General features: G+C 40.6%; 1 protein-coding gene across 1 annotated transcript in view; it reads right to left on the reverse strand.

Annotated features, from left to right (window-relative positions):
* Window positions 1-15,859, reverse strand: part of ITPR2 (inositol 1,4,5-trisphosphate receptor type 2) — a 241,630-nt gene that overhangs the window by 146,713 nt on the left and 79,058 nt on the right. Inside the window, exons 22-23 of the mRNA XM_058805787.1 lie at window positions 2,974-3,167; window positions 542-674 (exon numbers count right to left, since the gene is read on the reverse strand). Of these exons, the coding sequence (XP_058661770.1) occupies window positions 542-674; window positions 2,974-3,167 (327 nt within the window). The remainder of the gene's footprint in view (window positions 1-541; window positions 675-2,973; window positions 3,168-15,859) is intronic.

Here is a 15,859-nt window from a genome sequence, read left to right on the forward strand (position 1 = left end):
ATATATATGAATTTAAAATATTTACCATAAACCCAGTTATTTGCCACACCATCATTTTGCTTTAGAATGGCTTTAATATAACTTATTACTTAAGACTTCAGCGCCCCGGTATTATACATATGTCCACCTCCAACTAGACCAATTCTCCCCTACTTGCAGGTATTCACACAAACCTTCTGAGCACTTGTGTGTGCATGGGAAGGCTCCCTGGAAAGCCAAATGATTCCTGTATCACATTCACCTCACTTAAACCTGTCCTCATCCATCCCCAAACACTATCCACTTACCACCATGCAGTGTTTTGGGAAGAGCAGAGATAAAAGAACAAAATATCACAGTGGGGAAAAAGGAATCACTTTTTTGTTAGAGGAGGAGGACAGGCCAGCAAAAAAAAATTGTGGAATTCCTTACTTTTTTTAATTTTTCACAAATTTTTCAACTTACAGTAGCCTGTAAATAGTCTTTCTGCTGCAGCTGAGCTCAGTGTTTGCAGCTGCCCACCCAGAATTACTTTGCATTGAAAGAAAATAGCAAGGTTTACCTGAGGCACTCCCTGGTGTGTCAGGTGGAGATGATGTAGAGCAGTCAACATTTTCAGTGTTTTCCCCAAACTCTCTCTTGTAGATAGATAGCATGTAGGATATTCTGTAGTCCAGTCTAACACTGAGAATAAACTACAAGAAAAAAAAAAAAAAGTGAAGCAAATTAATTTAAGTTTACTGTGATATGAAAAACCAATCCAATACATTCACCAATTTTCTGTGATTCCTTTCTTTCCCCTGCCCATCCTGAGACATGTTGAACTCTGCCCTATGGATTGCCTGAGTACCACTGGGTGTGTGCAGGGGCTCCAACACGCTGCCTTGTCCTCACTGCCTGCAAGCCAGGTCAGAACCTCCAAACCCACACTGACATCAATTATTTCATATTTCAGCTGGACTTCCAATGCCCACAGACTGGAACAGAGAGCAAGCACAACAGGCTCAAGGCTCACCCTCTCAGATACCTGAAAAATTCCTTTTTGTTCCTCAGCTGTGAAACTGGAAACTCATACAGGAAAAATCCTAATTCAGACCTGGAAGTGGTGCTTTTATATTGGAATAGTAAGGAAAATAACCCGGCTGCAAGCATTAGTATCAAATTAAGGGCTGACACTTATACACATGGATGCTTCTTACCCACATGAAATGCAAGCATGTAATCAAACACCTTTAAGATTATTTAACATATTTTACAATCAGTGGGGATGAAAGACATATGCTGAGTTTCCAAGGCTGAAGTGACAGGTGATTTCAAAGGTGAGTTAGCAAATGGTGGCAAACTGATTCTTTGATCTACAGCTAAAGCAAATATTCTTCCCAGAGCCACTGTAATAGGATTTCTCTATTTTGGTTCCATTATTAAGTTGCCCCAGAATTGTACAGGCAAGATTTTTAAAAATAAAAATTTCCCAAGTCCATGCATAGTCAACTAAGTCTATCAGACCATCTGCTTAATTCTGGCTGAGGGCAGAATAGAAATCATAAGTTAAACAGTCTTTACTTAAAGCAACAGGAAGATATGTTGAGAATTAAATTACTATAAACTGAAATATTTCTGAGAATAGAATAGCTTTAATCACCATTGTACTTGCTTTGCATGTTAGTACAATAAATCTAAAATATTCTTACTTGCCATTGAGGCTAATAACACAGTAATGAAAGGTAACATGATTGAAATTAATCCTTCCTCATGGCATTTTAAATGAAACTGAATTATTTTGTATTTCTTGTAGGCTAGGATCATATATATGCACATTTACTGGGATTCACCCAGCATATGACAACTCACTTATCTGAAGTAATTTGACTGTGTGACCAATCCTTTACTACCAAACCACAGATTAAGTAAGAAATTAGGATTAAGTACTCTTCAATCCTGAGTGGTCTTGCAATGAATGTGCTGTGAAAAAGGAAAGGATGACACAACATGTGATTTCCTCAGGGAATGCACAGGACAAGGTCCTGGAATCATTCACCTAGGCATCAACCAGTAAAGCAGGACAGCATGGAGAGAAACTCAGTCATACAAACAAGGAAAATGGAAAGCAATACACACGATTTGTGTTATTTAGGTCATACAATTTTGTAACACTCTGTCTTTCACTGTAAGTTTTAAAGTAAAGGAGGCCTAGAATCAAAGAATGCAGTATTGAGTATATTCTAACAATTGATAGCCTTTCAGATGACAAGTAATTAGAGTCATCTAAATAATTTATGATCAGTCAGAACAAATGGAATCCTTCAAAAGTGACATTGGTACCAACAAATCCAGAGAATTTATAGAAAACACTGAAACATTCCTTCAGGGCCCAAGCACTGCCGAAAGCAGGATTCAGTACACAGAGCAAGCGTGTGCCACTTCACTTATTAAGAGCACCGAGTGAAAACTGCATCTCAGGAGGCAGGCTGGTGTCACCCAGATTGTCACATCAGCTGGGAGAAAATCACAACAGCCCACAGACTGTTCTCAGCCCAACAGCAGAAATCTGAAATGCATTAATTGCACCAAAAGTGTGCAGCCTCCCCCAACTTCAGCAGGGCCAGGGCCAATTCTGCCCTTTATCCAACTACTGCAACAGAGGGGTCAAATGCTTAAACCAAGCAACCACCCCAGTGTTAAGTGTGTGAAAGAAACTGGAAACAGACACACTGTGTTCAGGAAGCATTAGTGAGGCAGATTGGAGGACAAATTGTCTTTGCACAGTTACAGTGAGAAAGTTTCTGCAGCATCCTGTTCCTTCAAAAGTGAAGCAGGGTGAGGACCACAACTCTGCAATTGTTCACACAGAGGACTATCCTTCCTCATGTCAAGGAGGTATTTCTACAATAAACAGCCCAGTGAATAGTAAGAATGTGGGAAACAGAACTGGCCACTGTGTGAGTAAAGAACTGTGAAATGTCTGCTGTGCAATATACCATCCCTCGTTATTACCTGCAAAATCTCAATGATTTTCAATTTGGTGTCCATTACAATCACATCTTCACTGTCTGCAGTGCTGGCTTGCTTGCTTGGGTGAATGCTTGGCTGTATGTCAGGGGTACTGATGGGAAACACAGACCCTCTGCTCAGCACCATTTGGGTCATCATCTCTCCTACCCCATGGATGGTTCTCATGACATTGTTCCCTGTGCATTAAACAAAAACAGACACATTTCCAAGGACTAAAGCACGTTTACAATGCTATATATCACACATACATCCATGCTGTCAAACCCCTTTCCAGTCTCAAAAGGCATTTTGAAAAACAAGCCCTCAGCTCCTGAGCTCATTCAAATTACACAAGTAGGCAAAAATTTTCTATGCCAATTTTCCAAGATATCATTTCTTACAGGTCAACAGATGGTAAATATGGCAAAATATTTCCAGAGTTCTGTTAACATGTTCTGTTAACAGAGTTCTGTTAAATGATAAAAAGTAGAACTAAAGAAATCTCACCCATTCCTTTGCCTGAAGGTGTATTATCCACATCCAAGACAATTTCTTAAAGAGGTTTAACTTGTTTTTAAGAATATTTGCAAACTGAGTGCTGCATATCCAGTATTATAGAACATCCCTAGGCAAGCAATTCCAGTACCTCACTATGCTTATCATTAGAAAACTTTTATTGGTATTTTATTAATACCATCTATTGCTGCAATTTGGAGACACATGGGAAGAGTTTTAGATGTCACATTGAAGGAGAGTAAAGAGATGAGCTTGTGCCAGTCTGATCAACCTCTTTGTGTGGTTCAAATGACAGTGTACAACCCAAACCCAACTGACACAATCAGCCAACCATCCCTCTTCAAAAAAAAAGTCCCAGTAGAATGCCAGGCTTGAAGGCTGTCATGAAGGTCAAGTTGCTATCTGTAATCACAGTGCCTTTTGTAAGTTATTCATGAGGGAAAAAAATATTTTACACTTATGTGGTAAAACCTTTATCCAGGTTGCAATGGTACTCTGCAAAATCTACCAAGAAATACTGGTCTTTATAGTGAATTTTGATGGGAAAAGCATCTCAGTGAATCAGTGGCTTCCTTGCAAAGGTGGGACAAGAAAGTGTGAGAATATCTTGCTACCTACCCACAGGAATCAGCTTCTTTTCTTGCAAAACACAGGTAGGAAGGAATGGAGGAAAGAAAAGGAATGACAGCAACTCCTCACAGGAAGAATGCCAGGACCTAGGCTACACTAAAGGCAAAGACAAGACTGAAGGAAATGTAGCTTTGCTGAGAGAAGCCTGAATAGTTCTTGTCTGTCCTTTAGTACACTTTAATCACCGTGCCACGGCCAAGCTTTACTCACACTGCAGAAACCCTCTTCCCAGATAATCTGCTATAAAAGTCAAGGCTGGATTTTATTTTGTTGGCAAAATCCTCCTCTTATTCCCTTCTTTCTTCAATCCATATGCAACCACAATTCTCTCAAAAGAGAATGCCTTTCGCCCTGACTTTAAAAGGGAAACACACAAAGAAGGTGCTTTTTCAAAGTGAATGAGGCAGATTTGTGTCAGGTTTGAGGTCCCATTCAGCATCTTGTTTGGTGTGCAATCACTCTGAATCAGTCTTTTAAAAATAATACTTCAAGTCTCTACAAAAGAGGCAGGGGAAATGTAGTTCTGATTTTGCATGCTGTTAGGGGAAAAAAACCTAGAAGTCAAACTACAGGCTGGATCCTCACATTAGGCAGGCACAGAAAGTTCTAACTGCTTACACAGACATAAAGCAAATAAATTTCAAATAGTCTCCCTGACATAAAATGAAAATGGTGTATTTTCCTTTCCAATCAAGTAAAACAGTGTGGGAATAACATGGGATGGATATCTCTCTCCCACTCCCCAACTCCTTTCTCCCAATGTGCTAAACAAGTATTTGTATTGACCACCACCCAGTGCACCTGTGCAAAGCCACAGTACTACATAAAGGACCTTCAACCATAAAGTACCTTCAGTTAAACCAAGATTTTGTGCCTTCTTCATCTTCAAACCATTAAATAAATGAAAACCATTTCATTCTGTCCTTAATGTTGACAGATAAGCCCACAACAAAACCTGTAGCTTGGGCAGCTGCATCATGGCCTGCAACACCCCTGGCATACACCTTAATTAAGAAATTATCATCTCTCAAAACATTGATTCAAAATCCCTTTTGCTCAGTTGGGCAGAGGGAAATATAAACAGAGGGCATTTGGAAAGCTCAGGAATTCTTTAAAAACAAACTTCAGTCAATGGGGATAATGATGAGGAAACCACTCCGGTCTAAGACAAGTCCAGAAGATATTCTTCTCAAAAACAAGACACAACTGCAGTTTGTCCAAAATAAGGAAGAAAAATTCCACTTCATCTTGAAAAGTCCCTGCTCACCCTTCAAGACTGAAATCTACTGGGTGTAAAGCTAACGAAAAAGTTAGTGTCTTTTGGACATCAGACAACATCTTGGGTGGACCTCAGCTCCTGGAGAAAGAAAACTGATATTTTGCCCAGACCGTATCTTGCTTATTTCTCAGCTATTACTGGGGTGCTGCACAGGCATGGCAGGGAATGGGATTCAATTCCTTTAGTGAAAAAGGAATTAGTCACTGTCACTGCATTTCAGGACGACCTCCATAAATGAGCAGATCACTTTTTCCACCTCTAGGAAGGACAGTGAGAGGCCTGCAATAGCAAAGACTCTGAGGCACTCAGCTAATGTGATACTGGAGCCTAGAAAAGCATCTAGGAAATAAAAATAAATTAGTTGATTGCTATCCTTTCCTGTTACCCACAGAACACCAGTGCTCAAAGGTGGCACAAACCAGCGAGAGGCAGCTATGAAGCTGCTTCCCAATCGCATCAGTAACAAGGATAAACCCTCTGTCCACAGCATTCCTTCACTATGAACCTTAATGCAAGTGATCTCAAAAGACAGAGGTGGGATAGTGAAGGAGGATTAAGGTGGTATTTATTATCCCTGCCATTTCAAACAGCATTTCATTAATGCATAGGTAAGGATTTTAGTAAGAGAAAAGTCTACTTAATCCAGTTCAGTATTTACAGCTGAAATGGGTAGTGATTCAATACTGCATTATTTCTGTCAATAACAGCAGGGAGACAAGGTGTCATCTTGGAAAACTTTTTAACCAACTGCCTGATGCTGACTATAATTTTCAGTTAATTCAGAGCAGGTTGAAGAGAACATTCCCAGAGTTAAAATGCTGCTGCAACTGGAGCACTTCAGCATTTCTTTTCAGGAAAGGTAGCTCAACAACCATGTTTTGCAGGGTGCTGATGAAATACAACTCTCTCCAGGGAACAGACAGCAGTAAAGCAGCACATTCATGGATGGCAGTGAAGCAGCTGATGTGTCTCAACTGAGAGGAGCTGCTCTGCTTTGTGAAAGAAGCCAGGGAGATTTCCCATGTACATAAGGAGTGGGGAGCAGCTTCTCTTCCAAAAGATCCCCCAGTAATCATCACTGGTGATACTCAGTGTTGCCTGGACCATGTTAAGCATGGATTAAATCTGTCAGTCACAAGCACGAGGGGCCAGCAGCAGCCTTGCTTGAAGGTGGTTATCCCAGCAGGGAAGGGTGTGCTTCCCTGAGGTAAGGCATGCAGGAAGGTTACTGCAGCTTAAAAAGGGACTGGCTCTCTGTCAACTAAGCCTGCAACAATGCAAGACAAAATACATTAGCTCAATAAAAGAGATTTAAGTTCTTAGTACATGTGCACACAATGACTAAAATAAGGGAGCTCTGATCTTAGTCACATCTCCAAAGTGCTTCCTGAATACCAATGACCAAGGAAAAATTAACTTACTGCCTCAGCTAGTTAACTGAGATAAATCAGGAGAGGAAGCAAGTAGATGTGAACCCTGATTACTCTTATGTGCACTTTGCTAGAGATAAGTGAAGAGAAGCTGAGCTGTGCCTCCATATGGTACTGCCACCCTTAACCTGCTGACCTCATCTCTGGCTGTTTTCTTTGGGGTCAAGGTACTAACATTTATATATGGCTGTGAAGCGTGGCAGGGAGAGAACAGTCCTTGCAATGCTGTGAGGTGCTAATGTGTGCAACCAACCACTTCTCTCAGCAGCAAACTGCGGCACAAGCGCTCAGAGCCGTGACTGACCAACAGAGGAAAAGAACACAAGGAAATCTCCTTCAATCTTTTTCCAATTTTCCTTTCTTCTCTGCTCCCCCCTCTGCCAAACAAGTCAGATGCCAAAAGCCTTCCATAAGCAGTGGACCCATTAGAAATGTCTCCTATTTAATGTACAGTCTCAACAAGATTAGTCGATGGAAGAGTGAATTCACTACGCACAAGTGGTAATTTAAAGGAGCTGCAGATTGACTGACACTGAAGGAAGAGGAAAGAAGAGAATGCTTGTCATGTTTTGAATAGACAACTGTGCATCTCCTTTTCATTACTTTTTATTACAGTGATCACAACTTCCTAATGAGTATCAGTTTCTGTCACAAAACTGTAGCACATAATCTCATACAATTTGGCACGATTGACAACACAGCGGCCTCTCTGAGAAGAAAGGCTTTTCAGAGGAGTCAATTATGGGAAAAAAATAACAACCACCCAAGTAATCGAAACAGTGGATAATTTGACACTTCATTTTCTACATAAACATATTTTCTTGATAAGTCATTTACTGGTTGCAAAAATTCTAAAAGCAGAATATAAAAGTGAACAACAATCTGCTATGCAATACTGTATGGATGTTAAGTGACAAAATACCACATTCAGTAAGAAAAACAACTGCTGAAGGCAGCTGGCAATTCGTGCCTTTTCTTCCAATTGTTCCCAGCTCATTGCTATGGAGTATCCTCAGTTTGCTCTCCAGGATCCACAGAATTTTGGATATTTCACATACAGTGCAGAGAGCTGTGCAGAACCTGAGGGTGAGCAGTCAGTGGAAGCCTCAAAGGCTGGCAGAGAGCCAGAGTCCTCTGAGTCCCCAGAGTCCTCTGCTCCACAGAAATCTCCAAGATGCCAGGGAGCCAACATGCAGCCTTGTTTATTTAAAAATTACCTATAGGCACCTGATCTGGTCCCTAGCTGCCATGGGGGGAAGGAGCCTGCTCTTACTATCATGGCTGTTCAGTCTTCCTCAGAAGAAAGAAAAATGAAATGTGGATTCTTAGGACTCAGTTTTGAAAACTGCTCAGCTATTTTTAGCTTGAACAGTTTCCCACAGTGCTCATCTCCCTACACAGAAATTTTTAAAGTTCCCATTTTTTCAAAAGGATTTTAACATCCAGCAGCTTTCATTAGGGATTGGACCAGTTGGATGCTCAATGCTTCTGGAAACTAAGAACCTAAAAGGGAGCTGCCACATGGAATCATAGACTGGTTTGGGTTGGAAGGGACCTTAAAGACCATCCAGTTCCAACCCCTTTGCCATGGGCAGGGACACCTGCCACCAGGTTTCTCAGAGCCCCATCCAGCTTTGCCTTGGAAAATTCCAGGGATCCAGGGGCAGCAGCCACAGCTTCTCTGGGCAACATGTGCCAGGGCCTCATCACTCTCACAGGGAACAATTTCTTCCTAATATCCCATCTAAAATTCGTTTCTATCAGTGTGAAGCCATTCTCCTTGTCCTGTCTCTTCATGCCCTTGGAGTAAATAGTCTCGCTCCATCTTCCTTGTAGGTTCCCTTCAGGTACTGAAAGGTCTGATCAGATCTTCAGTTAGAGGTGTGTTAAAGACCAGAAAAGACAAATGCATCCACTACCCCAACAACCTTCATTAACCAGTCCATAAAAATCAAATATATTATTCAATCTTGCTTACAGAAAAAAGAGGAGGGAGGAAGAAGAAATCAAAGGCTTTACAAAAATATGACAATTCTCACATGGTCTATGCAGTTATTAAGTTACAGCAACAACTCTTTGATGTCATCAAACCCAAGCATGCTTTTGATTAGGACACTGAACTTCAGTCAAAACCAGCACAGAAGACCTTGTCTCAACCCATGGGGCAGTGCAGTGCATTCAACCAGGTTTTGAGACAGTATTCACAAGAGCAAAACTCCAAATATCCTTGGCTTTGGGGATTTCAGTGAGATTTACACTATTGCTCCACCAAAAACTTCCCAGAGAAAGCTTTGGTGCCATCTTAAAGCACACAACACCTCCAGTCCTCGGGGATCCTCCATGAGGGAACCACGTGTGCAGAAATGTCTAAATACCAAGGGCAAGATTCAGAATCCAATGGCAGCTTTAACTCTACATTTCTTTGCTGATTTGGCTACATTGCTTCATGCAGTTTAATTTTTCTGCATGAAAAGTTACAGCCATTTTAAGGACATATAATAACAACACTTCACTACCTAAAGGAACACATTTTATTTCAAACTCTTTAGAGCTGTATATTATTTGCCAGAAGCATTAAAGCCTTACAGCTCTGCTTGTGAAAGAGGTATTAATTTTTACAGGTTTTCTACAGAATTTGTTCATAAAGACTTCAGAACCTACCATAAACAGGCCAAGAATCACACTTTATGTCTTCATTAAACCATTTTTCATTGCTCAATAACTAGCTGACCTCAGGTAAGGCTTATAGAAAACCTAATGCCTGGCATTAAGAACACATGGTGAGGCACCACTTCCATATTTTGTAGTCCTCACAAGTAATGAGGCAAAACAAAGGAAAAAACTTACAATGTGCCATGGATGTACATTTGCTCCCTAACCCCTGAGTGAATCTGGCCACTCCAGCCTCCATCACAACATAGCCACAAACCCTCCCTTTTTTATATACAAACTCTCAGCTGCCCAGCCATGGTGAAACTCCATCAAACTTCACCTCCTCCTGACATTCTGCAGGTTCTGGGCTTTTTTCCTATCCCCAAAACCACTGAGCTGTGTCAAGCATGGCTTTCATGCCACAGACATTAGTCCAAGGAAATAAATACATACATCAGCATGCTGGCCTTGAGGGTAAAAAGCACCATGGGAATCAAGCCTCCTAGCTGAGTTACATCTGTAAGACAGATATTGATTCCCAGAAGAGCAATGGTCTCTGGAATCCCATTAATGCACGCGTCTTATAATGAGGGAAAAGTAAGGAGGGAAGAGAAATGGTTCATGCCACAGAATTAGGCTCTCAGTCTGACCTCCCCTTTCATCTGGCAGTACTCTGCACTGAACAGCAGTTTCTTCTCTGTAGCTAACTGTGACTAACACAGTTAACTCTCCTTTTTCCTCTTATAACCTTTCTTTTCTTGTAAACTGCTGGTATAAATTATTGCTCCAGCCTGCCAGGCAGCCACTGCCTCATTAGCCCTGCTAATCAAAGTATGCCTCAAAGAAAATACTGCAAATTGTTAACTAGACAAAAGTGCAGGTAACAGATGCAGATGCAGGGCTGAGAAACAGTAGAGTAATTTTGAATAGTCTTGGATGAAATCTGGTCCTTGGACACAGAGGACCCATAGGGACCACAGAAAAGGCAGGTGCAGCCTTGTTGTCAACCCTCTGGTGCTTCCAGACACTGTGTACCTTCACTTGCAGCCAAAAGGGCTGGAAGAAAACGCGACCTAACTGGAGCTGGATCTGAGGAGGCTCCTGGGCTGTGTATCATTAACAGAAGTCTGGACAAGAGTCCCCTGACACACATAATCACAAGCATTCCTCTGCAGAGAGAGGCAGCAGGTCTCACCAGCACTGAAGATGTTACAGGGCTTGCAAGGGTTGCAGGTGAAGAGAGGAGACGAGAATGTTGACCTCATGTTCAGAAGGCTTGATTTATTATTTTATTATATATATTACATTATTATTATGCTAATAGGAATAGAAGGAAAGTTCCCAGAAGCTAGCTAAGCTAAGAATAGAAAAGGAATGAATAACAAAGGAGCTGTGTCCCAGCAGAAAGCAAGAACAGCTCTGCTGTGAGTGGTCAGTAAATCCAAACACCCAGAGGAGACCAATCACGGATCCACCTGTTGCATTCCACAGCAGCAGATAACCATTGTTTACATTTTGTTGCTGAGGCCACAGCTTCTCAGAAGGGGGAAAAATCCTAAAGAAAGGATTTTTCACAAAAGATGTCTGTGACAGAAGACTCCAGGAGAAGGCGAGGCTCCCCTGTCCTGCCCCCTGGCAGGATGGAATCTTGTGCCCCTTCCATCTGCAGGAGGAACACACCACCAAGATACAGACCCAGGCACAACATGAAGCAGCTGGGATATCTGACCAACAGTTTGAACAAGTAAAAAGAGCCATCTCCTTAGGCAGTTGTGGGCAACACATTTAACATGAGAATCACAGAGGTGGGAGCAATTTAGGCTTATTACAGGCAGTTTTTAAAATTTATTTTTTCAAAAAGACTGAGCAAAGTCAACCAAAAGACTCCCATTGATATCAGTGGACAGTGGCTCAGGAAAATTGTAGAGCTCCTGAGGGACAGATACACTCTGCAGATAACCCAGATTTGTACCACTGAGGGCTTTTCCAGCTGGTGCCCAGGACTGTGAACTGCATCCCAAGACATATGCAGCTCAAATTCAGGGATGTATTTCCTGGCATGTCATTATTCTCATTCCCAAACAACAGTAACTAAACAGCACTGAGCTGTATGGCAAATGTGTGGCTTACCTGCTGCTACTACCATGTTGCTTTCTCCTTCAGACCTGACATATGCTGTAGTTGCATGGTTTGACTAAAACCAGCTATTTGAAAGAGCAAATAGCACCTAGAGAAAGATGTGCATTTTAATTCACAGAGAATAAATTAGCAGTATTGGACAAGACAGATTGGCTCCTTACTCTGGAATGATACAGCAGGGTGCACTTACTAGGAAAGCAATGACTTTACCTTTTAATTAAAACTGCAAGAGATTATAATGTTCTTGAAAGGTGCCAAAATGACAGCAGTACTAAATGAAATCCTCATTTTCTCCTTAAAAAAAAAAGATATCTCTTTAGGATAGAGGTAGTATATTTTGTACACCCCATATATTTTTTTTTAATCTAAAAGGGGAAAAAAAAAGAAACAGAAAACAGCTTCAAATATGCACAAAAATAATTCAAAGTTAAGACACACTGACTGAAACAAAAAAAAGAAGATGGTTGCAAGATTTTCAAGTCAGTTCATTTTTAGGGTGCAATCTAGATAAGAAGCATTTCCAAAAATATACATCTTTATTTTTACAGGATCTTGTTTCATAAATGTTTCTTAGCCAGCTTTCTTCAATCTGTCTTCAGCAAATAAGGTCACCCATGAAACTACATGTACATTAAATTTAATTCTGGTTCAAGTAACTGACAGTGGCATTAAAATTAAGTTTTCTCAAGGAAGTAACAAACATTTACAATAATGTAAGGATCAACAGGACAAGGGAGAATGGCTTCACAGCGACAAGAGTAAGTTTAGGTTGGATATCCAGAAGAAATTGTGCCTTGTGAGGGTGCTGGGGTGCCCAGAGCAGCTGTGGCTGCCCCATCCCAGGCCAGGCTGGATGGGGCTCTGAGCAAGCTGAGAGAGTGGAATGTGGATAGTGGAGTTTAAATGAGATGATCATCAAGGTCCCTTTCAACTCAAGCCATGCTATGATTCTGTGATTTTCGAATCTTTGCCAAACCAAGACAGAGAAACCCAAGAAAACATCAAGGACTACCTCAGCCACCAAGATGGCTCCAAATTTAAGCAAAGGAGGGAAAAGGACTTCTAAATGTAAAAGGTTAATTAAGTCTTCATGTAACTTCCACTAAGCCTAAAAATACATTCCATTTTGCAGATTTGCCTCAACAGTTCAACACTTGTCATATATAATTCCTCACTTAACAAGTAGTTTTACTGAAGTAAGTGGGTACACTTAAGAAATAAATATTAAACAGGGAAGAAGACTCAAGTCTGCTGGTTGAAAATTTGGTTCTTTCAGCTCTGAGGTGCACACCTCCAGGAAAGCCTTCCACAGCCAAGACTCACCACATTCTCCCAGCCATCATTAATGTATTTCCCAAAATCCTGACTACAGTTTTCACAATGTGGACTGGTCAAACCAGTCAGGAATCCAGCTCACCAGTTCCCAACAACTTCACATTACCAGAATCAGACATTGGAAACTTTTGTTGCTACTGCCCTGGAAAAAGTAGATGGAAAGACAGCATAACCTACCTGTCCCCAGATTTATTCAGCACTGATTTCTCATAGAAATCAATACATTTTAAGAAAACTAAAATACAAAACCTATAATGTAAAATACATAAATCCTGACCAAAATTCTCAACTTTTACAGAGATGTTACCTTCCATCTACTACAGCTGTAGCATAGAAATTATGTGACTTATCTATTTGGGTAAACCCCTTTTCAAGTAATTTTTCTTAGAACCTGAAAATAACTGTGAATCTGAATTGGTGTAACTATTGACAAAGTCTTGTTGTTAAATATAGATTCACTATCAATCTATGCAAATTTACACTTAAATAGTGACGAAAATTAAAATATACAGAACCTAAGCTGGTATTCAGTAGCACTTTTTCTACAAAAGATTTACAGGATCATGCCCCTAATGCTTGATAAAACTTAAACATATTTGTTTATACCAATAAACTGTCAGTCTCAGACATCATGACTGGCTTTCAGTGTTTGTCAAAACTGGAGTTATGAGCTACACTTCAAAGCCCTAAGCTCAAGGAATGAAATACATGTTCTTACTGAATTAAAGCTTATGCCTAGACATTTGTGATCCCTGACTGGAAGCTTTAAAAAAAACACTCAACCAATAAACAAATGTAAAAACCCAAACAAAGCCCCACAACTTCTATAAAATCTAAAATTTAAACTTCCATACATTGACAATATAGACAACACAAAAATCACAACAGAAACAATCATATCTTTTTATTTGTTTGTTTAAAGAACATCAGTGTAATGATTTTTGCAACTCAGGGAAGCTATTTTTTCTTTAGAAAGGAGCTAGGTTAACCTGCACATCCCTAGAGTAATAATGTGTTGGAGGGACACCTACCTGCAATATTCTGCAAAGGTTTGGTATGACTGTTATAAGCATTGGACCTGCCAGAGAGGATGCTGCAGTCCGCAGAGATGTGAGAGAATGGAATCTGACCTCCTCTAAAGGCAAGCACTCACCCTCACACCTCCCTGACTGGAGAGAGAGGTCCCACCACCCTGAAGGAGGGCAGGGAACAATCCATCTGTCTGTGTTTTATGGAAGTTATGAATAAGAAAACACTTGCTGGAAAAAATCAACAGACCATTCTGATTTTAGAAACTGCCATCACATTTTCCAAAATCTAAAAAAGTTGACTGAGGTAATTCCTACTTTCACCCTTTTAAATAGCCTAAGAAACCAGTATTGTAAATTAAAAGAGACAATAAAAAGCCAGGACAGGTAACTAATGAAACAACAAACATGTTCTGAGCAACAGAGTTTTATAAGAGAGGATATCTGTGTAAAAAGAGAAGGGAACCCTTGCATGTACAATCTCATAATTATTATAAAATGGAAACCCAATGTATACCTATAGCTTTGCATGGTGAACAGTCCTTACTCTCAGAGTGAGGGGAGATCTAGAAAAAATTCCTAAGACCAATTTCTGTGCTTGCCTGTTCATTCTTCAGGATCCAGTGCATCCTGGACAAGACAGATCCAGACTCCACAGGACCCAGGGAACACCTGTGCTTCTGTACTCACCTTTGGGATCATCTGCAGTCCAACACAAGAGAGGCTCAAAGTTCCAGCCCAGCATCACCCCTCAGTGGTGCAATGTGCAACTAAAGTGATGCTTGTTGATTCTTGCATGGTTCTCCTCAATGAAAAGCACTCCCCTGTTTTGCTCCAGTTGTGATTTTCAGACATGAAATATGTTCTTTGAACATGAAGCTCTATGAGCTGGGTGCTCAAAGATAGTGAAAAGGAGTTAAGCTGCTTCAACTTCATCCTTGTGACACATGCATCTTTATAGCTCATGGGCAGGTAAGTTTGCACCTCCAGGGAAAGCAGGAGGAAAGGCGAGATGCTTGGACACAGCAGTTAAATACTCAGGATCATGCTGTCTCAAGTGCAAAGCAAAGGCACACTTTATGTAGTTTATAGTTTCTCAATCAGAAAAGAAAAGGGAGGTTGAAGAAAAGATCTGACCACCCAAAGGCATCCTTTTCTTTTACAAAGACTGTAGAAGGCCTCTCCAGGAAGTCTTACAGCTATTTCTACATAAAAACACATTATCTCACCACAGCAAAGTTTCAATGCCTGTTTTTAAGTCTAGACAGCACAGCCAATATCTCCAGGCTCCTGTAAGATTGCAGACAGGACTGACAACAGTCTGCACCAGCAAAAAAAACTCTCCAAAGCTTTCTAGACATAGTTAGTAGAAAAAGGGGAAAAACCCCCACCAAACAAACCAAACCAACCCACAGATAATTAACAAGAGAACATTCATGGATTGTCGCATCCTGACCTGAACTGGTCAGTGTTTGAAAGGTAAACATCCATGGAGACAGCTACAGCAGGAAGGAAATTTAAATAATCTATACAAAGGCTAAAGGTAATAAAAAAAAAAAAATCACACCTTTGTTCTCTGCCTTTTTTGCTGAAAGAACACGAGACAAAACTAGGTTTCTGACAAAAAGTTCCCAACAGGGCTCCAGTATATGGTTGAGTATTACTAAAAAGGCTACTAAGCTTCCATTTGCAGGGTGGTGCCATTTGCAACATTCCTTCACTCATTTATTTCAAAGCAAATTAATTTATTTGCATGGAATTGCCAAGGAAATTCATATAACTGAGAGCAGGTCTGTTTGCATTTAATGGGTGTTTCCTTCCTCTCTTACATAGCTTGAAAGGAAACCCTTCTTCAGAAATAAAAGGGACTTAAGGACAAA

Source organism: Ammospiza caudacuta, chromosome 5 (genome assembly GCF_027887145.1).
Source record: "Ammospiza caudacuta isolate bAmmCau1 chromosome 5, bAmmCau1.pri, whole genome shotgun sequence".
Classification (NCBI taxonomy): Eukaryota; Metazoa; Chordata; class Aves; order Passeriformes; family Passerellidae; genus Ammospiza; species Ammospiza caudacuta.